This window comes from Chrysemys picta, chromosome 8 (genome assembly GCF_011386835.1).
Source record: "Chrysemys picta bellii isolate R12L10 chromosome 8, ASM1138683v2, whole genome shotgun sequence".
NCBI classification, from domain to species: Eukaryota; Metazoa; Chordata; order Testudines; family Emydidae; genus Chrysemys; species Chrysemys picta.
Genome location: NC_088798.1, coordinates 37,959,858 through 37,982,837, shown reverse-complemented (window position 1 = coordinate 37,982,837; position 22,980 = coordinate 37,959,858). Strand labels below are relative to the sequence as shown.

At 39.9% G+C, this 22,980-nt stretch overlaps 1 protein-coding gene across 6 annotated transcripts in view; it reads right to left on the bottom strand.

Moving 5' to 3' along the window:
- Positions 1-22,980, bottom strand: part of LOC101936372 (uncharacterized) — a 79,195-nt gene that overhangs the window by 8,822 nt on the left and 47,393 nt on the right. For 5 of the 6 annotated variants that reach the window (XM_065555616.1, XM_065555617.1, XM_065555619.1 and 2 more), the window contains 14 exons: positions 22,852-22,896; positions 19,217-19,261; positions 17,760-17,798; positions 16,216-16,254; positions 15,236-15,265; positions 13,719-13,757; positions 12,546-12,563; positions 11,489-11,536; positions 8,479-8,508; positions 6,904-6,939; positions 5,989-6,030; positions 4,524-4,553; positions 2,692-2,736; positions 1,956-1,988 (listed from right to left, as the gene is read on the bottom strand). In XM_065555616.1, coding sequence (XP_065411688.1) covers positions 1,956-1,988; positions 2,692-2,736; positions 4,524-4,553; positions 5,989-6,030; positions 6,904-6,939; positions 8,479-8,508; positions 11,489-11,536; positions 12,546-12,563; positions 13,719-13,757; positions 15,236-15,265; positions 16,216-16,254; positions 17,760-17,798; positions 19,217-19,261; positions 22,852-22,896 — 519 coding nt within the window. The remainder of the gene's footprint in view (positions 1-1,955; positions 1,989-2,691; positions 2,737-4,523; positions 4,554-5,988; positions 6,031-6,903; positions 6,940-8,478; positions 8,509-11,488; positions 11,537-12,545; positions 12,564-13,718; positions 13,758-15,235; positions 15,266-16,215; positions 16,255-17,759; positions 17,799-19,216; positions 19,262-22,851; positions 22,897-22,980) is intronic. The other variant, XM_065555618.1, reaches the window with a different exon arrangement.

Sequence of the window (22,980 nt, the reverse complement as noted above, 5' to 3'; positions counted from 1 at the left end):
CTGCACTCAGATGCCCAATTTTGAACAATCACCACAGAAAGTATCATTTTTCAGTAAAAATTCAGTTTAAGTGGATGGCATTAAAAATGGAGCACTCCATGTCCTTCTATTGCATTAATATAGTGAATGGCCATAAGTTTGTCACATGGGAACTTGGAAGCTTTAAGGAGGCTAATTTTAATGAATGGTCTGAAGTGAAGGTTCCAAGATGGTCAACATTCATCCCTGAGGAGGAACTCTGATCTACAATAGTAATGTCAGTTTTGGCATTTCAAGGAGATAATGGCTCATACCTGGGTCAGACAGCAAGATGACTTTTCTAACTACAGGGAAATACAAAATGTATAACAAAAAATGGGTGAAATCCTGGCCCCATTGAGGTCAATGGAAGTTTTGCCACTGATTTCATTGAGCCCAGGATTTTATGTTCTTATGTTATAGTTTGGTTACTGGCAGAGACACTGATTTTATAGCTCATTACAACAATTTGTAACCTAACTCTCCTTTGTTCTAAGACTGCAGAGGTGTTAACTGCCCACTTCATCTTATGCTTAACAGTCTGTTCCACCTTGTATTTCGCTGTGACATTGTTTACCTTCTCTAAAGAGGAGCTCTGTGAAGCTCAAGTTTCTTCCACCAACAGAAATTGGTCCAGTAAAAGATATTACATCATCCACCTTGTCTCTCTAGTAGCAAATAATATAATTCAACTTCTAATTTTCTATGTAACTTCATCCTTCAACAAAAATTCCCACTCAACAGCTAATGGATAAAATGCAAATTACAGTGAAGTGTTCCAGTACCAAGAGGCACGTTGGAATAAATTTCCATGCGGTAAGTGGAGCTTAAAAGGGTGCAGCACAGGTCAGTCGGGGTGGTGAATGCAAGGGAGTAGACCTGCACAAGTAGTTCCTGCTGGGGGACAGCAGAAGTCCCATGCTGCCTGGAACAAACCTCAATAGGGAGCTGCAGGCCAGCTCCAGAGAGAAAGCAGAACGCCTGCCCAAGGAAGAAGGAGTTGAGTTCCTGGACCCCTCTCAGTTGAGGGCATGTTGTGAATTGACACCTGGGCCCACATTGGGCCTCCAAAAAGAGACTGAATGTTGTAGGAAGTGATCCAGGGAACAGGGATGGTGATACTTTTGCCTGAACTGACAGTTCCAGGGCCCCAGGTAAGAATCTGGTGGAGCGAGAGAGCCTGGGTTCCCCTAATGCTGACCACAGACATGAGCCACAAGGGGAATTGTGAGCTAGTGCTCCCCCCGCTAGGGGACACAACCCACTCCCAATATGGGGCCCTGGAATTCTCTGTCTTTGCTAATGTTCTATTCTCTGGTCACTTGTCTTTCAGTTCTCTGGTGCTGAGGAGCTGCTTCTTCACCAGCACCCAGCACAGTGAGGGTCCCTCTCTTCTTGTGCTTAACACGAGTTTCAAAATATAAAAATACTGTTGAGTATGGCTTTAGTGTAGTCACAATGACAGGGAGCCAGGGGCCAGAGACACAGCTAAGTTTGGGTTTGGGTCCAGCAGAAGGGGCCAAACTCACTGCCTCAAAGGGGTAACGGTGTTGGGGAGGGGGATCACGGTGAAAGGATTCCCCACACCTCCTCCTACAGGTGGTGGTGGGGGGGGGGGGGGATGATCTGGATCTACAATTTAATTAAATTAAAAAGAAACTGCCAAGTAAGTTAGGTGTTCTTCAAATTTTGCCCTAAATCATTTAGGCACTTTAGTGACAAGTCAAATTCTCTAAAGTTATGTAGGGGTGTGTGCGCTTTTTTTTTTTTTTTTTTTTTAAACTAAGTCTAATGAGGTTTGTACATACTTTTCAGAGAAATTGTTTGCAGCATTGTTCCACTGTTTGAGAACAAGAAATTAGATTTATGACAACACATTCCATTACTAAGAACCAGTTTAAGGCAAACCTTAAAAACAATGGAGAAAGGTTACTCACCTGGTGGCAGGGATTGCTGTCGTATGAAGTACCCTGTGTAAAAAGACACCCAAATCATTCATTTCCTTGCAAACAACTTATCTTTCCTCCTGAAGCTTCTAGTCTCAGTTTGTCTTTTTCATTATTAACTCCACTATATTCTTTTACCTAGTTTTGCTATCACTACTTTGAGGAGAAAAAGGGAGTCAAATATGAGGTCACATAGCCAGGTTCTCACTATTCAGTACAGAGTTACTGAACCTGAGCTCATTTCAAGTGTGCACATGGGGAAATGAAATTCCAATGAAGGGTTGTCTTTGACCAGGAAACTACTAAGTCAACTCTCATTCTTGAGGAGTCCGCCTGAGAGAGTATCTCCGATTGTAGTTGTGTTAAATGAAGCAACATTTAGTTGAGAAATATTCACACATGGCTGTGCTTGTTTGAGATTTAGGAGGAGTAGAGAATCCGAATTCAGGTACTTATGAACTATATGGTTAATGATTATTCTCAAAATGGATGGGTCATTAACTGTATCTATTATTTATATACTAGTGTCTAACTGAGGCCATTCCTGTTCAGTACAGTAGCCAAGGTCAGTCTCTCTGGTTCTCTGCACTGTATAATTTCAGGCACAACAATGGAAACAAAAAGCTCCTACTTCAGTTAATGGGCACAATCCAATTTATAAAAAATGTTTTATACTAAGTAGCAAATTGAGACAAATCTTCACATATAGAGGAGGAAAGGGACTTACCTCTCCACAACCCGTACTGACACCGGAGGAAGCCGATCCATCCTGCTGGGGAAAAAAAAAATCAACAATTTATTTTCATTGTAGAAATGATGTTTCAAGCAGATAAATATACAGGGTTCTGTCTGAAGGAGAGAAGCACCAGAGGATAGTAAGTTCTCCAACTTACCTCCCTTTATCTTGCCATCCTACACTATGGAAAGATTTACCTTTCAAAATGAAAGTGAAGAAGGTACTTATACATTTAGGGCCTGAGCCAATGTCCACTGAAGTCAATGGAAAGTCTCATTGACTGCAATGGGGTTTGGACCTGGGATAAAATTTTCAGAAGCACTTGAGTGACTTAGGAAACTAACTCCCATTTTCAAAAGAGACTCAGGTTACTTTAAGAGCTTAAATCTCATTGAAAGTCAATGGGATTTGGGCTCTTAAGTGTCTAAAGAATTCTTGAAAATGTGAGTCAGGGTCCTAAGTCACTCAGATGACTGAAAATTCTACCCTTGGCCCTTGGTCGTGAATACACTGAAAACAGATATTACTCTTCGAAGTATGCAAGTCTACACATACAGAATGTATGAGAGAGAGGGAAAACTAGAGAGAGCACACGGATGTGACTAAATACGAATCGCAAACACAGCAAATCTATAGCAGCCTGCTACAGATTTGCTACAGATTTGCAGTGTTTGTAATTCATATTTAGTAGCAGGGTGTTCTCCACCACCAGTCCTCTGGCACGTGTGTAGTTAAGGTCTAACCAAAGGTGAAGCCAACACTGATTTTCAGTGGGGTTTAGGGTACTGGATTCACTTCCCAAGCCACAAGCTGCAGTGACTATAGAGTGTCACTAAACTGTTCATATCTTACTGACCCATGTTAAACCCTGCTGGGGGACTAAAACATGCCTAGTTCTCATTGATGTAGTCTCCTTTCAATCAGGACTATGTTAATGTGCTCTAGATACCCTTTAGAGCAGTGGTTCTCAACCCATGGTCCTTGGGCCGCTTGTGGCCCAATCAGCACACAGCTGCAGCCCAGGTGACATCCTCTGGGTGATTATATATATATATATATACACATACATACATACATATATGGTATGTGGATGCAGCCCACAACACACAGAGAGCTGCAAAGCGGCTCACACTGGTAAATAGGTTGAGAACCACTGATCTAGAGTGCGCCAGCAGGGCCAACATGGAGAAGTTAGCTTGCAACAGTTTTAGAGCGCTCTACAGTTAACTCCTCTCCAGTCCACATATACACTTCAGGGACCAGCTTCACATGCCCTTGTGCAGACTCCAGGGGCCAGGTAGGTTATTCACAGGACCAGACTTTCCCCCCCCCCCCCCCCTGCTCTGCACCACTTGCCCCAAAGCTCACCAGCTATCACTGCTCTTCTGGTGAAAATGCATTACTAGATCTTTAAATGCCATTCAACAGGAAGAAACAAGAAGCCAAGGAAGTCATGTTTGACAGAGACAAATAAGGCCAAATTCTTTGGTGATATAAATTGTCATAGCACCATTTACTTCAATAGAGTGGTGCCAATTTACTCCAGTAGAGAATTTGGCCCATAGATTCTGACATAATTTCAGGGCACTAGTGAAGAAGAGTGCAGTGATTTGCCTATCTTGTGATGGTTCTAATTTGGACCAGTTGCAAACAGATTTCTGCATTCTGTATCCCCTGCCATCAGCCCTCTCTCTATATTAACCTACAGTAATTTAACCCTGCAACAACAAATTATACCAAAACTAAAGGACATAATCCAAACAGTAGGGGAAGCGATTGATTACTCAGAAGATAACTAAGAGTGAGGAGAATAGATTGCTTACTTGGCTGCCTGGTGAGAAAGTGGACTGACCCTGCAAAGGAAGCAGAAGCCATTTATTTCATTGTTAAAAAAAAAAAAAGCATATTTAAATACTGTACTATTTGTCCGAGGGATGTCTATTGGTATTTTCCTACTTGTGAAAGGAAAGGAACAGGTGGAAAACACTGTATTAGTGACCTTTGACTCCACTCTACTGCTTTAATATGGGACCTGCAGAAGTTAAAGTGATGTTATGTTGTGCTTTGAGCACGCAGAGACCGTTTTGATTTTCAGATGGAAGAGTGCTGTTCCTTTAAATTGTATTCATAAATTGTATTCATGTGAATATATGGAGTCTGTGTAGTTAAGTGCACCTGAGCCTTTAATGAGGTATGAGATATCCATGATCCCATCAATGGAATGACCATCCTTTAGATGCTGGTCTGAGCTAGTACGTTTTCTTATGAGTGCTCAACTACTGCAAGCAACATTCAGGGAAAAAACTGAGAGAAAAATAAATATGGTTTACCTGGCTTTAGAGAAATCAGTCCTCCTCACAAAGAAGCCAGTAATTTTTTTGTGAAAGGATAAAACACATGATCGCGTCCGTACAACATTTAAGAAAGAATCTAACTATGCATGATTCTTAGCATTTGAATAACACAGAGGACATGACTAGAATTGCAAAAGGGTTGGAAACTATATGACAGCTTCCCTAAGCAATAGTGACCCTAATGCAAATAGGTGTGTTTCCTTTTTAAAATGTGCTGGTCTGAAATTAATTTGGGAAAAACTGGGAGAGGCCAAAAAGATGAAAGAAAAAGAAACAGAGGAAGTGGAAACTGTTCCAGAATTATTCAATAATAAACATAAAGTTAGGACAGGAGTAAAAAGAGGACAGTCTGAATAAGCAGAGATGTCAAAAATGGTTCCTTGGTTTTTAAATTAATTGTATGAACCTCAGCAATTTGTATACATATCTAAGTTAAGATTAATGTTAGACAGAAACAAGAAACTGTGGAGGTTCTAGCTGTTATTGATCTGTATATATTGTGTTCTGAGAGAAACAAAATCACCAGAAAGGGATTTATCCACTGCATGGATACATCTGTTAACTGATATAGAGTTGGAGTACTTGGATGTAGAGTTGATTGTCAGTAATTACACAGCATCCTTCTGCTCTTGTTTAAGAGCAACACAAATAATTGCAGTCAACTCAATGGCTCTTTATTTGACTTTGGACCATTTGTATTGGCTCACCACAAACGTGCATGCTTTGCTAGAATATTCACAGAAGTAAATTTGATTGCTGTAGTTATATAAAAAAAATAATAATGTTTTTTTCCCTTACAGCTCTCACCACCAATGGCACCAATATACCAAATTGGTGTTTTAAGATTTTGGCTGCTTAGAAGCTTGCCGTGCTTAAAAGCAAAACAAAAAAACACACACAAAAAACCCCATAGAATGGATATAAAAGTACATACGTGGACTTGGGTATTGCTGTTCTGTGAGGTAGAAGATTGTCTCTGTAAAGAAACCATAAATCAGTAATTTTGTTGTGAAAAGGCTTGATTAAATGCCATACTGTTTCCATCTGTATTTATCTGGATGGCAGAAGGAATATACAGAGAAGGGTACAAGCTTTGTCTCTATTCCATTAGGCTACAGTATGGAAAGTTGAGAGTATACTTCTACGAAAGTGTCATAGCTGGTGAAAGAGCACCATTTACTGAATGGTAATCAAATCTCTTCCAGAGAAAATATACTGAGTGGCCTTGAATCTATACAGAGGCATAGAAGAGGCAAATTCTAATGAACATTGATGTGTCCAGGTGTGTGTATATTCAATGATCATTCTTTAGGTGTCAATCTGAGCTAATAGCATCTCCTAGGAAAGTCAGAAAAATGTGTATACACAGGTTATTTAACTACAAAGGAATCTGAAGTGTTTTGCCAGAATATTAACCTGATGAGAGTTTTGCTTGAGTTAAAGTGTTGGATAAGTTCCTATTTTACTTTTCACCATTGATAGTGAGCCGTGAAGACACATTCTGTCTCATAAAGCTTCCCACACTTCTTCAGTGCAGTGGGTGAGGTGCAAACTGCTACACCCCTACAAAGGGGTACATCATACACATGTCCCACCATGGGGAGGGCAGAGCCATGGTTAACTTATGCTCCTTCCTATCTGCCCCTTCAGGGTACAGTGCTCCCCTTTGTGAAGGGGCAGCAATTCTGGTCATTCTTTTTGCGGTAATCCTTCAAAACTCTCTCTCTCTCTTCCCCCCCCCCCCACCCCACTGCATGCCTGTGTAAGGACCATCTAGCCCTACATCTCTGGTTACTGTGAGAGGCACATCAGGACAAATCTTTAAACACAGTGGTAAGATTGTGCTTACCAGTTTACAGATAATGATGTTGTAGGAGGATGAACTCTGTAAAGAAACCCAACAACAGTTACTTCTGTGTATGCAGGGTTGTTTGAATACAACCACATTTCAGGAAAAGAAAATGATTTGCATTTATCTACACAGTTAGGGGAGAGCCTGCAGAGAGTTGCCTAGTCCTTATTTTGCTCCTACTTATCACCACCGGACACCAAAACCAAAAATACCCCAGATAATTATGGGCCAAATTAGTGAATTATACATTGGTCTATATGAAGGGCACTGTCAGGCCATACCAATCTAGAAGAAATTGCCAGGGGGAATGTGTCACAACCAGAGTGCTTTGACACTGCCTGGTGTTTAGAGCGGGGAAAGAAGGTATGGTCCCAACTTGCACTCCTCTCTCCAGACCCACTCTGGGTAGATTGTAGTCCTGGGGGCTCTAGGAGGCACAATTTCAGCACAATTCCCAAAATCTCCCTATGGTGGTCTAGCTCTGCAAAATGTCCTGTATAAACTGCAGTGTGGCACCTAAGTACTAAGGTCAATATTTTCAAATCTGGCTCTAATGATAGGCCTCCAAATCCATATTATAGGCATCTAAATAAAACTGATGACTTTCAGAGGTGATGAGCATCTCTAGCTACCACTCATGTCTACAGGAGAGGTGGGTGCTCAGCACCTCTGGAAAAATCAGGCCACTTTTCTGTAGGTGCCTTACTTCAGATAAAAAATTTGAAACCTGTGTGCCTAGAGGACTTTGGGGCAGATTTTTTTAAGAGTAAGGTGACCACTGACTTTCAATAAGAGATGGGAGTCTAACTATTCCATGTTACTTTGAAAATTTCCCCCTTGGTACATATGGTTTCCACATAGAAAGTTTCCTGCCCTGAAGTCACTCCTCAGAGGATGTATCCAACGTTTGGATAACAAACTACTCCTGTCTCCATTTTTTTTTTAAAACAGTGAGGAAATTCTGGTCTTTCAAGCACCCCAATTCAGTCTTGCAATGCAATGCAAACACACATATTAGAGTTATACTGTGGAGAAATGCCTTACTGACCTGGGTAAGGAAAGTATAAATAAATATGAACATGGAGTAGGAAATTAATTTTTAAACAATGTGTGTCTCAGCAGTTTTACAGCCTGGTTTAATTTGTATTTTTTCTTCTATTTAATTGAAACTTTAAAAAACAAATTAAAAATGTCAGTGTAATAAATAAATAATAATAAAACAATCTTTCAACTTGGTAATAAATCATATACTGGCTAGTAAACTCCACCTCTGGCCAAGGAGTTGTTTTCCCTCTATACACCTTGATTTTCAGCCTCAGAGTTCACTTAACCCAGGATATTGTTATTACCTCATAAAAAAGGAAGAACCCTGTACTTATCATTTAAGTAGCCACCATCATCCTCTAGATTTCTCTATTACTTTAGCCATAGTAATGCTACCTGTCAACAAAAGCTGCCACACAACAATTAATGGAAGTAGTAAATAAATGTTTTGTTGCGAGTTGGACTAAGAGGCAAGTTAGGTAAAAACACAAATACAGTGGGAGGAAGTAGGGAAGGGAGAATACTCACTTTATCACAAGGATTGACTCTCTGTCCACCCTGTAAAGAAACCAGAAACCTAGTCATTTCCTTGTAAAATAGATTGTTTAAATACAACACTGTTTCAAGAAAAGAAACGTATAAATTGTTTGGTGGAGTGAAGGACCACAGGAGGTTCCATGTTTGCTTCCCTTTGTTCATCCACCCTGCACTATGGATTGGTTTAGTATGGGTGGGATTCCTCCAAATATTAAATAAATTGAATACAAAGACAATTTTCATTTTGAGAAATGTAATATTTTTAGTCAAATAGGATCTGTTTGTTTGTAAGGTGGTTACCTGACCAAAGATATTGCCGCTCTGTGATGAAGACAACCTTGTGAAGAAACCATTTATTTCCTTGTAAATGGGTTTGTATGTTGAATATTTTACTGCTTGCTCAAAAGACACCTATTTTTATTTGCCTATATGTGGGAGGGAAAGACTAGAGGAAGGAGAAGACTCCACTGTAGCCATGTCCACACTAGAAATTTTCATGCGTTACTCCCAGTGGGATGTGCTACCCTCCTGCTAGTACCAGATGCTGCACTACTGTAGAACAGGCACAAGTGGTTTTATCACCACATCAGTAAACTGTGGTAAAAATGGGTGAGTCCTGTCTATTCTAACACACTGGAGGTAGTGTCAGATCTAGTGTAGACAACACCTAAATCTCCGCAAGGGACTGTTCCATAGTTGGCAATTGATAGAGCACAGCAGTGTTTTGGCCATGTTCCTTCTTCCTGCAACACCTACTACGTTGGGCTTGGGGGGGGGGGCAAAGTAATGTACTACATCGTTCTACATATACTAGAAGGTGATGTGCTGGCCATATTGGCTCTACATGACATGGGAATCCCAAACTGGCTAGCTAGATGAGCTTTCCCAGAGTCTCACTCACCTCTCTCAATTTTTAATCACATTTATTTAATTCTTTAAGCAAGGCTCCAACAACCATAACAATTAGCCATAATCAAATGGTAAGCACATGTTTAGTTAAAAACCAGCACATTGAAGTAAAACTGCGGTGGGAGAGGCTTACTCGGCCATAGGACTGGCTTTTTTGTGATCTCTTTAAAAGAAATCAGAAACCAGTTATCACCTGGAAACGGGGTTTGTTAAAAGAGTATACTGTTTGCACAAAGAACATCTACGGGATGTTTTCATGTGGGGGTTCTTTCTAAGTAAGAGAAAACGTAGTCTTTCAGCAAGATAATTCTGGTTATTTATGTAATTTTTCCAAAGAGAAAGTGGACTATGTCCTCTACTGAGTGAAATATACTGATTTACCTTTACTTATCACACACAAAAATATGGATAAAGGATGTTTTGGGGCCCTGACATTTTACATGCATCTATTAGGGAACAAAGATGATTTTTCAGAAAAAACAAAACAAAACAAAAACATAAATAAATCTAAAAAGTTCTGGGAAACCTAAAATAGAATTAAACAATGGATAAAATATTGGGGAAGCAGTTTCAAAATTCTACTGTTCCTGCTCAAGTCAATGGCAAAGTTCTTAATGTGTTGCTTACATAAATATTCCTGCTGCCCGAGAAACAGTGACCACTCTATAAAGAGCCCAGAAGCCAATTTCTTTTTGATGAGGAACTGTTCATATAGTGTATTGTTTCAAGAAAAGAAACCATACTATACTTGTAGTATGAAAAACTAGACGAGGTTCAGTTTTCCCTCCTGTTATTCCACCACTCTATCTAGTGCCAGTTGTTACATTTTCAGAGAAAATGTCATTTTATAGAATAAGTTCTGTTCGATTTTATAGTATTTCCAAGGGGTCCAAATAATCCTGTTCATCAAACACAGATTTGTCTTAATACAGATTTGCCATGGCCAAATGCAAAATGCAAACCTTTAACTATAGATTGGTTTTTTTTTTTGGTTAAAAAAAAGGAAAAACCATGGTATACGACTTTAAAATAAAAATCATGTGCAATTATGAGACAAAATCTTCTTCATTTTACAACATAATATTGTTTAAAACCATTTCAGAAACCAAATAATCCACACTAGTGACCATTTATAGAGCCAAATTAGACCAAAAAAATAAAATAAATAAAAAAAAAATCATGGAGGGATCTCTCTTCATACTGGGCTGGCAAATGTATTAAAATATCCTTAAAGTAACTGTTTTTTGCCATGACAGTCATAAACACACTGGGCCACATTCTCAGCTTGTGTAAACTGGTGTAGCTACTTCAGTGAAACTGACAATCTGGCCATGGCCTTACTGATTATAATAGGGAAGAAGAGTGGAGGGCAAGTGACTGTTTGCCTCGTGGGTAAGACTATGTATAATCCAGAAGCCATTTATCTCCTTGTAGGATATAAAAGTATGATGTAACCCTTCAATAAAAGTAATGGACATAATCTAATTGCTAATTAAATAATTGTTCAGTTACAAAGAGACATGCTGACACAAAACTATAAGTACAGAAGGGAAAATGCTCATTTGAGTATGGACTTTCATCTCATATGAGGAAGAAGTCTGTAGAGAAATCAAACTACTTATTACCATGTAAAAGAGCTTGTAAACTCTCTGGTTACAATTTTGACTTGTAACCTGCAAAATCTTTTTAATACTGAATAAAACAGAGGGCCAGAATCCTCAGCTGGTACAAATCAATCCATCTTCATGGACTCCAGTGGAGCTTTGCCAGTTTACATCACCTTGTGATCTGGCCTTGGAAGATGTGCAGGCCTAGATGCTTAAGGTCACGTAGATATTGAGAGTACTAAAGAATCATGATTGTATTGTTACTAAAAATAATGGCATAGTCTTGAGTCACTAGTTTATAGCATCCTTGACTTGCTGAGACCACTGTCAGATACTCTTAGACATCCCCTAGCTCTCCGTCCATAGTTTGTCCATTTTCAATTAAGGCTCCCATTCAACTAATCCACTGGAGCTGAATAAGCATTCAGTTCACTTAGAAACATGTTGGGATTAAACTGTAAACACAATCAGGAAAGTGTGCTTACTTGTGAATAGATAATGCTGCTGACGCCATGTCCAGAATTGGCCAAGATCTGTAAAGAAACCAGGGGCTATTGAATTGGGCATGTTTAAATGAAATACACTTTCAGGAAAAGAATGATTTGTACTTCCCTGCTTAAGGGAGTAAAGCAGCAGGTGAAACTTGATTTTGTCTCCTCATTTCCACCACACAATACTTATGGAAAGGTTTACTATGGAGATTCTTTGAAACTAAAAATAAACTGGATATAATTCTGGGCTAGATATTCAGATGTGGTTGATCTATGCTCTGCATATATTCTCAGGAAGCAGGCTGGCAGGTACCTAGCTTAACTTAGGGTATGTCTACACTCAGAGCAGGGGGCGTGATCCCCAGCTCATGTAGACACTCTCACACTAGCTCTCATTGAGCTAGTGTGCTAAAAATAGAAGCATAGCCATGGTAGCACAGGCAGTGGCACAAGCTAGTCATACTGAGTATGTACCTCACAGGCTTCAGGTGGGGTTGTACTTGGCACAGCTAGCCTGTGTTGCCACATGATGAGAGCTAGCACAAGTATGTCTACATGAGCTGGGAATCACACCCTAGCTCACAGGGTAGACATAGCCTTAGAGTGCCTGCTACTACAGCCCTTTGTGGCTGACAGGGCCACAGTGCTCAGCTTGTTGGTGCTTGAGACGGGGTTGGAGCCTTGTTGCAACGTGAATAGGGATAGAGCTGCCCTTGAACAAACTGGAACTCTGCCTCGCCTTTATGTGGGCCATGATAGGTTGGGGACAAACCTTTATGCTCCCTCACCCTCTCTGCCTGGGCCTTATATGGATGCATAGTATCTGTCCTTTGATCAATTTATCTAGTGTAATGAAAATTTTCAGGTGAAGCTCCATTCCACCTCCTAACAGCAATCCACCCAAAATCCTATGCCACTTCCATACAGATCGATCCCACTGGTTCTGCAGGGATCATGGACATCCTTCCATATGGGAGAAACCAGGCATAGGATTTGCACTCATAATAGCATGACATTATAAATACAGAAGAAGAAAAAAAAATATGCTTACCGATGGGAAAGTTTCACGCTGTAAAAGAAACCAGAAACCTGATTATTTTGTGTAAGGGTTTGTTTAAGATAGAATACTGCTTCAGAAAAAGAACCCTATTGCCTGGGTGAAGTGAAAGACCAAAGGCAAGTGCACAGCCTATTTTGTCTCTCTTCATTTTGCACCATCTACACTACGGAAAGGTTTACCATGTATGATGAGTCTCTGAAAATTAAAGTAGTGTGTATACTTCTCCATTCGGTTTTGAGTACCCACTAGAAATTATGACACTTTTTGTCCCCTAGTGAAAGAGTTCTGTTCATTTGAATGGCAACTAAAATGATAGTAGTCTATGTCTTCCTATAGAGTACACACAGTCTGTTCCAAAGCCCGGAAGTCTGTTGGAGTCTCTTTGTACCTTAGAATACTGTGTGTGTGTGTGTGTGTGTGTGTGTGTGTGTGTGTGTGTGTGTGTGTGTGTGTGTGTGTGTGTGTGTGTGTGTGTGTGTGTGTAATTCTGATGCACGGTAAGGTGTCCATACATTTAACACCCATCATTTGTGAGATATGTGCAGCTTTTCAGTCAGCTGACTACACCAAGAATAGAGGAATCTGAAGGATTTAGTACTAAGGAAGGTTATTGGAGGCAAATGGAAAAAACGGGGTTTTTGCCACATTTCGTTCTGAAACAAGCCCTAAATATTTCATTCACTTTTAGGCAGAAATTATTTTAGTCTGAAAGAAAGATTTCAAAATGAATGGGTACAGTAGAACTACAACAGCTGGAAACTAAAGACTGAAGTAAGTTTACAGAAGAAAGTTGCAATAGAAACAGGAAGATGAAGTGGCCTTGTTTGAGATAGATATAATGGACAGTGAGTTCTGGGATCAGCAGTGAATCAGACCTCTATACAATTACACAACGTAATCACCTACTTGTGAGTCAATAACAACATTCCTGTAACCTGACTGAGACAATTTCATTTCTGTATAACATCTCTTAGATCTGGATGTAACTTTTAGTTGTTTAGTCAGCCTCTTTCTCTATGCACAATTGCATCAGTAATATAATCCCGCTCAACAAAAGCTTCCGCCCAACAACCAGACTGCTGTAACTATCTGAGAGCTAAGCATGTGGCTATTCAGAAGCACTTAGATTCATAACTCTAAGAGTTGTGGAGAAAGGATTCTTACCACAGGTGGGTAGGGGTTGCTGTCGGGATAGGACACTGGCTGTAATGAAACCAGAAACAAGTTATTTTCTCATAATGGGGTTTATTTAAAAGGCAGTATTGCTTCATGAAAAGAAACTTCTCTGCACTTAAAAGTCTGATGGAATAATAATGACTAGCACTTACACAATATAGCGTTTTTATATATCTGAAACCACATTACAAAAAAGTATTATTATCCCCATTTTATAGATGGGTGAACTGAAGCACCAAGAGCTAAGTGACTTGCCCAAGGCCAACAGTGAGTCACTGGGAAGCAAGTGGCAGCCCCCAACAGTGAGTCTCACAACCCGGGCCCACAGACTCAGGCTGGAGGAGCTTGTGCTACAGTGCTAAAAATAGTTGTGTAGATGTTCAGGCTTGGGCTGGAGCTTGGAATCTGAAGCCTAGGGTGGAGGATGGGCTTCAGAACCTGAACTTCAGCCCTAGTTGCAAGGTCTACATAGCTGTTCTTAGTGTTATAGCATGAGGCCCTCAAACCCGAATCTATAGACTCGGAGACTTGCTGATGCAGGCTGCTGTGCAGTGTAGACATATCCTCACATATCCTTTGGATGGAAGGCCAAAGCACACTCTGTTTTGTGTCCTTTTATTCACTCCTATTCTATGGGAAAATTCAATATGGAGATCCTTTGAAAATTAAAGTAAGCTCAATAGTAATATGTTGTTTTGATCATAATGTTATTTTTCTGGTGAAAAGTTTGTTTTGACTGAATTAAAAAAGGAAAATAGCCCGTATCCTTGAGTGGAGTAATTACTGTGACAGGAAGTGATTTTAAATCGCATATACAAGGGAATTCTGATGAGAGGGAGGACTGGGTTGTTTGATTTTAAAAACAGGTAATTTTAAAAAACCTGACAGTATCCTTTTAATGCCGGAATAAATAGAAAATTGAAGTGGCCATAGTTATGGTGATTTGGATGGAGAGGTCTGACCAGTCACAAATCTGAGTGTAGGGATTTGCCAACTATGTGTTTATTGATCATTTCCATACAATACTGACTCAGTCCCTGTACAACATCCTTGTACTCCAATTGTTTGTTTGAGACTATTCGGTTTCAATATTATGGGCCAAATTAATCCCTGGTGCCAATTCCACTGGCTTTACACCAGGGATGAGTTTAGATCAATCTCATCCTAAAGTTCCCTTTGTAACAATAACTATAGTGCCTTCCATCCTAGGATGTCTAAAAAAAAATAAAAAAATAAATGCATAGACAGCTTTGTAACTATACTACTTTATCCACAGTACAGTCAACCTGTCAAGAAAAGTTGCCATAATATAACTAATGAACTTAATGCATTTGACAGCTAGTAAACCAAGTATTCAGTTACTGAGAGATAATATGGGAAACAGCTTTAGGCCAGCATCTCAGCTGTTGTAAACTAGTATAGCTTCATTCAAGTTAAAGGTGCTATACCGATTTATACCTGCAGAGAATCTGGCCCTTTAAATTCAACAGAGAAGTAGTGCTTACCTTTTTAACACCACTGCCTGTGGAGACAGACTGTGAAGAATACAGAAACGAATTATTTACTTAGAAAAGAGTTTGCCAAATTTAATTCTGTACCTATCAGACAGGAGACAGTAATAGCTCTAAGATCTTCTTGGATTGCCAAACCATGAAACATTTGAAAGAAAAGTATTCTTATGTGAGGCAATTAATGAATAACACAGGGAACAGATTAATGGGAGCACAAGAGGGAAAAGAGTTATTGTAACCCAATTGTCGCCATTGTTTCTAGCACAATACCCAGTTATTTCTGCCAGTTTCATACACAACAAATTTATGTTTAAAAGAAAGTTTCAAATAGTTGAAGTAACAAATCTAGGTGAAATGTTAGGTAGAGTGAAATGATTATTTGAAATGGAAGATAAGTCATATGTTGATAGTAGAAAGTTAGACCTTGATTCCCTTGATCAGAGGTAGAAACATCAGGAGAACATAGAAGACTGTAGGAACAGAGCCAGGTGGAAGTAATGGAATTCTCCATATGAACAGAAATGCTTTTATGAAGTTTAAAACAATTTCCAGGAACCTCCCACCACACTGACCCACACAGCAGAATCAGAGGAAACTCCTAGGTGTGAGCTTTGCTTTTTGTTCTGAGTATCCACCAGATAAAACCGTTCTGGTGAAAATATTTTGTTTGTTTCCAATAGTAATCAAAATAGAAAATATCTGCTGTCCACTTGCAGAAAAAATGACTAACCCAGGGTCAGTTTAACCAGGAAGAAGGAAACTAACAAGGTGGAGCCATGTAATGCCTCATAAATACAGCATTCATCTGCTGAAATCATTTGGGCTAGTAATATTACCTAATAATTTCAGGACATCCCTCTCTGAGGTCCTCCCATGGATTTCCCCACAGTAGGGCAACATTTGGGCCTACCTGTTTAATTACTGAATTGCATAGCAAGTTTAAACTCTAAATACAGTAGAGAATGTGTTCCTACCTGGCCATAGGACATGCCGGTGTTAATTGAGACAGCAGTCTGTAAACAAATCACAGATAGTTATTTCTTTCTAAGATGGCGTGTTTCAATAAAATACCATTTTTGGAAATGAAACCTATACGGCAGTGGTTCCCAAACTTGTTCTGCCACTTGTGCAGGGAAAGCCCCTAGCGGGCCGGGCTGGTTTGTGTACCTGCCACGTCTGCAGGTTCGGCCGATCACGGCTCCCAGTGGCTGCGGTTTGCTGCTCCAGGCCAATGGGTGCTGCTGGAAGTGGCGGACGGTACACCCCTCGGCCCGCGCCGCTTTCAGCAGCCCCCATTGGCCTGGAGCAGCAAACCGCGGCCACTGGGAGCCACGATCAGCCAAACCTGCGGACGCGGCAGGTACACAAACTGGCCCGGCCCGCCAGGGGCTTTCCCTGCACAAGCGGCGGAACAAGTTTGGGAACCACTGCTATATGGAATTCTTTGTTGGGTGGCGTGGAGGACTAGGGGAAGGTACAAATATTAAGCTAAATTCTGATTTCAGTTACATCTGAATAAATTCAGAGTAACTCCTCTGACTTCAGTTAAATTACTCAGTAACCTTGGTGTAAATCCAGAGATCAGACTCTTCCAACATTCAACTACATTACATCATATGTAAGTTTAATGGATGGTGTTCTTTTGAAATTAAAGTTGACACTCATATGTTTAGGTCATGATCCAGCACAGCATGTAAATATAAGCCTAACTTTAAGCACAGCATGGCAGTAGTCCCATTGTAAACAGTGCTTTGCTAGATCAGGGCCTTAGTTCTCAGTAGAAATCAGAGAAAATGCCACCTTTCTGGTGAAAATATTTTGCTTGTTTCTATGGTATTCAAAATAGAAATAGAAAACAATGTCATTTCAATATAATTATAAGAAAGAAGGGAAGTTGATAGTACATAAATTCTCTAGATTAATATTAAAAAAAAAAAAGTGTTGCTAAAAGAATCAACTGATATTATGGGACATGTTTTTCAGCCATGCAAAGGGAACTCCACCAAGAAAAGAAAGACTAAATTGATCAGAGAGTGTGATATACTACACAATATGGGGTGGATGACAATATTTAAAAGAGGAATCCTAAAAGCAGGCAGTAATTGACTAAGAATAATACAAAGAGCATCATCTCAGATGAAGGTAGGGAATAGTTATGCAGAATATGGAACTGGGGATAGAAACTAACAGTTATGGTTGCCTTTCTTGTTTTAGAGATATGGATGTTGACATATCAGACCACTAACAAATTAGTGGAATGGTTATTGACAATTAGCATATACTTTTGGGTCAGTAACCCTACAACATCTTTGTGCTTGGTTAGCTGAGACAATTTTGTTCCAGTATAATGCTAACTAACTTCAGACATCCTCTAGCTCCTGCCTCATCTTTATCCAGAGTAATCCAACTCTGCAACACAATGACTGTAATGGAACTAATACAATTTGCAACAAACTGTTGAGTTATTGAGTTGCATTTTGGGAGAAAACATCAAATACAGAGGCAAACAAATACTTACATCTTTACAACCATATTTGCTGTATATGCCACCAGTGCCCTGTAGAGGAAACAGAAAGCACTTATTTTGTTACTGTTATAATTACTAGAGGAGAGTAAGCACAAGTACACAGAACCTCAACTCTGGCTGGTCCTCAAGTCTGGGAGATGGAAAAGATCCTGATGCCTCCCCCCAGTTCTGCTCTGTACCTCCACAAAAGAGCTAGGCACATTCTGCTCTAAATAAATTAATATATGCTGGTATTAACAGAAATGTTTGACAGATTTTGTAAACAGATTATTTAATAGAAAAATAATTTAAATTTGCTTTTAAAAAGCGCCCACATTGTGTTTGCAGCCCGCCACTGTCTCCTGGTATGGTCTTTTGAGGGACTTCTACTTCTCCTGACTGGCCCTCCTTAGTTTGCTCTCAGTCAGGGCAGTTCTTGGACATAGTCTCTTGGCTGTGTTCGTGGAGGGAGCCTGGCGCAGGTTGCCTCTTTGCTGTCCCAGGCCTTTCTGCCTCCTCTTTACTCTCCCCTTTATAGCAGGCCTTGTTTCCTTTGTGGCTGTGTGTGCCTGCCTCTCTGACTGCTCGCTTGTAAACAGGAGAGACTCTCCTCTCCCTTCTGTTTATGCTCAGTATGGGGTTTGTAGACCCCATTACAGCCCAACATTGTAGTATTTTGCTGGTGCATGTAAAACAGAAAGCTTAAACTGAATAGAAATACAAGTTAAATGGAGCCTTCTATTTTCATTGTTCAAAGTGAATGAAATTTAAAATGTCAAGAACCAGCATAAATGGTGAAAAGTAGTGTACATTTTAAAAGTTCTTTTAATAATAACAATCTTATGTGTTATTAGTAACAGAAGCAAGGATGTTTTTTTCCAAAATAAAGGTAAACATTGATTACTAAATTTTAGTTTCTTTCTGCTGAATTCAAAATTCATACAGAAGTGAGTTTTATTTATTTATTCCAGCCTCCCATGATATGAACATTTCAGATGTTCTCCAACCACTCAGTCCTGTGAGGTGCTGACTGTTCTCAACCCACAGACTTCAGTAGAAACTGAGTGTGCTTAGCGCTTTACCAGATAATTGGATTTACTCGTCTAAGATTTTTAATCTGACACTGTTCCTTTAATACAGGAAGGAATATAAAATGGAAGTAGCGATATTTATTGTGGAGTTACAGCTGCTGAATTCTGAGGTCAGCAGCAAATTAGAATACACAGACAGGCATAGTTATGTTATGAGTCTATGAACTGGGCAGCATCCTTGCTTTCTGATTAGCGGAGTCTAGCTGAGTCTATTCTACTTGAATAGTACATTGTCAAAATCATCTCTTAGTTTTTCTACATTACTTTTGCTATAAAACAAAAGCTCCTACATTAACACGAATGTAACTGATAGCTAAGCATTGTAGTTAAAATAGTCACACTGGGACAAAATTCAGTGAAGATGAGAAAAGTGCTTACTGAGACACATCCACGCTGGCTGCCTCCTGGAGGAATGACTCCAACCTGAAAGAAAGAAGATGCCACTTATTTCTATGCTTTATGAAACACGGGAAAAGAAAGCTGCAATTTACAGCACCAAAAGTCTGCATTGCCATTCAGCCATATGCGGAGACTGGAGATATATACAGGTGGACGTTATTATACCGTTTGAGTCAGTAACTGTGGCACACACATATGCTGTGATTGCCTGGAACAATTCCATTTCAGTAGGATAAGCTCAGCCATCCTCTTACTTTCCATACCATTTTATCCTTAGGCATGTAGCCCTTCATCAAACCCCTCACAACAGAAGTAGGGAACTAACTCTCCTCCTGGGAAGTTACTAAGAGTTGCATCATGGGGATACCCTCTACAAACTAGAGAAAGAGGCTGACTTGGGAATAGCTGTTGCTGTCCTGTGAAACGTGGATAAATTATAAAGAAATTGGAAATAATACATTTCCTTGCAACATGGCTTGCTAAACTAAGCTACTGTTTTAAGAACAGAGAACTCCCTCTGGCTACCTCCCTGGTGAGGTGAAGGACAAGAGCAGGTTCCACGTTCCATGATGTCTCCATCCATTCTCCTACCCTTCACCTCAGAAGAATTTCCCTCCTTCAATTTGAGATTCTAGCTGATAGGGGCAGAAGCAGCCAAAAGCAGCACTGGCAGGGAGGCAGTCAAATGGACCTAGCTGGGACCACCCCTCCCCACAGCACCCTCCTGCATATAGCACTGTTAAGGTGAGACACCCCCCCCCCCATACTGACTCTGGGGGCTCTAGGATCCACGCGGTGCCTCCCCTCCCGCTTGTCATGGGGCTTGGGAGAAAACTGGAGACACTAAGCAGCCAGAGCTGCCAGCCAATATAGGCAGAAGCAGGGACCTCTGGTCCTTCAGACATTCAAAGAACTTTCTACAGTTTTGACTGGATATTCTCTGCCTTGCATTGACTGACTGTTCATCCAACCTTCCTTCCCTCTCCTCCTTCATAGTCTCTTCACCTCAACTTCACTCCACACCTGCTTCTCTTACCCTCTCCTCTCATGTCCTCTCCCCCTTGCCCCTTCCCCTCCCTTTTCCTTCCAAGTAGTTGATCCCATCTTAAATACCACCCCACAAAAAATCATGGAACGTAATAATTGTTGCCATCACATTACTCTGCTTGTGTGCTCTACCCCTTCCTCCATCCTGTGTCTGTCTTGTCTCTTTAGACTGTAAGCTCTTTGGAGTAAGGATCTTCTACTTCTGTTTGTACAGTGCCTAGCACAATGGGGACCTACTCTTGGTTGGCTCTCTGGACCCACTGTAATGAACACATTCATAAAAATAAAATTGGGATGTAAAGGAAAGATTTCTTTGAAAATAAAAGTAAATTAACTACATATAGTGAGATATCAAGCCCACACTATAGAAGGTATCATTTTACTGGAGAAAAAGTTCTGTTTGTCTGAAAGGTGCTGAAAATGGAATATAGTCCATGGTTTGGAATAAATGCAGTGAGCTGAGCTAATCACATGAGGGAGCATGAAGGAGGGGAAGGAAAATTTTAAATGGAGGGTGAGGTATGTAAGCCCACAAAAATTCCATATTCAGCCTTCAGGAGTCAAGACTGAGGTAAGTAAAATTTCCAAGAAGTGCAAGTGAGGAGAAAAACCAATTGTTGTACATGCAATTTAGTGAGGTGACTTTGCAAACTGCAAAGAGGTCTGAAATGCAACAAATAGAAGAAAACAATTTACTGGGATGACAAGAGGAAAAAGAGGTACTGTGATTCTCTTGCTTTCGGTCTGGAATAATGTGACCTTTCAGCAAGAGCCTCAACAACAAAAAGTAAGGAACCCAATGAAACTGATAACTATCACTGCAGTGTGGTCCTGAACCAAAGCCCATGGACATCAATGGGAGTATTTCAATTGATTTCAATTCACTTTGTATCAGGCGCTTACTGAGCTAAATGCTGATCAACTATATAAATAAACAAACAAACTCTAATACTTTGGAGAAACAGCTCAGATAGCTACTGCCAGCCAATGAGGAACCTTGCACACTCTGTAAAGAAACCATACATCAGCCATTTATTTGTAGAAGGACTTGTTAGAATACAGTAGCTTTTTAGAAAGATAACCTTCCTGTAATTTCCTGTGTGGTAAGGTGAAGGGTAACAGAAGTTTCACATTCCAACTTGTCTGCCTTTATCTATTGCTTTACACTAGAAAGGCTTGATATAGTGGTAGCAGAAGGATTCTGCTGAAGAGTCATCAGAACTGAAAAAATAGCACATATGCTGAGGGGCTATTTGACCTGAACTAGTCATATGGAGCCTAATCCAAATCCGAATGAGGTCAATGGAAAGACACTCATTGATTTCAGTGAGCTTTGGGTATGGAGGAGAGAAATTCTAATGAAAGTGACCTGCCTAGGGCTGTAGCAGTTTAATACGTCTCCTTCAGGAGTCAGTCTGAGTTAGTAAGATTTCCTAAGTGTAAGCAAAATCCAGGAAAAAGATCCATACACAAGGCATGCCAATCCAAACCCCAGTCCATACACATGGTGAAAAGAGAGAGAAAACAGAATTATTGCTCGAAACTGAAGATCAAGGAAATCAGTATTTGCTGTGTAACAGTATTGCTTAAGAAATACCTATTCAGAGAGTGTCACAATAGCTGGACATAACTGGAATCAACAAGGTTTGGGGATGGGGTATGTGGAGTGGAAACTGTTCCCATATAATGCACTAATAAATACACAAAGTACATCTACAGCGTAACTCAGTTCAAGCCAACAGAGATAAAATAAGAATGAATTTGACCCTGTGGGTTTAAAAAGGCCCATATCTATTAGGAAGAAAATTAAGTGCAAATATAATTGTGCCCAAAACAACTTGGATTAAAAAGATGTAAATTGTTCCATAACAACACATATATAACTTGGAATTTAAAAAGGCCAATAGGAATAGACAATGAAATCAATTACAAAAATAGTCCCACATTGAAGGGGTCATATGCTGTGCACTAGACATGGTGTTGCAAATATTATTGAATTAAAGTGAATGTCAAGGACGTTAGGTCAGAAAGTTTTGTAACACTTTGTGAATGGACTAAAAGGAAAAAATGAAAATGGCTAGAAACAAAAGAGTAACTGCACATTCTATTTTTATTGTCCAAGTGGAATGAAAAAAATAGGTGACTATTAAAGGGGTGAAACAACAAGTTAGCTACGTGGAATAATTTCATTTTTTAAATAATTCCAGATAGCATTACCACCACAAATAAGGAAACAAGGATTTATTTATTGTTTTGTTGACAGTATCAGCTTAATGCTTGGTTAATAAAGTAGAGGTGGCCATGTTTGTTGTTGTGGATGGTGAGTTCTGAGTGCAACAACAAGTTAACCTGCAGGGACTTAGATCCTGTATGATTATTGACTATTACCATGCATTTGTGGATCAGTAACTGTTTGGAATCCCCGAGCTTACTGACAGAGACATATTTTACCACAGAGTTGAATAACATCAGTCAGTCTCTATCTCTATAATTTTGGATACTCAAATATACTAAAATCTACACTGGGGAAAAATTATAAATAAATAGAGAGGAGCTAGGGTACTTACCTGACCAATAGAATAGCTGGTCTGAGAGGAACCAGAGGATCCACCCTGTAAAACAAATCAGAAATCAATTATTAATTTTGCAAAGGACTAGTTCTATATAAACTGCTGCTTCAGGGGAAAAAAAGAACT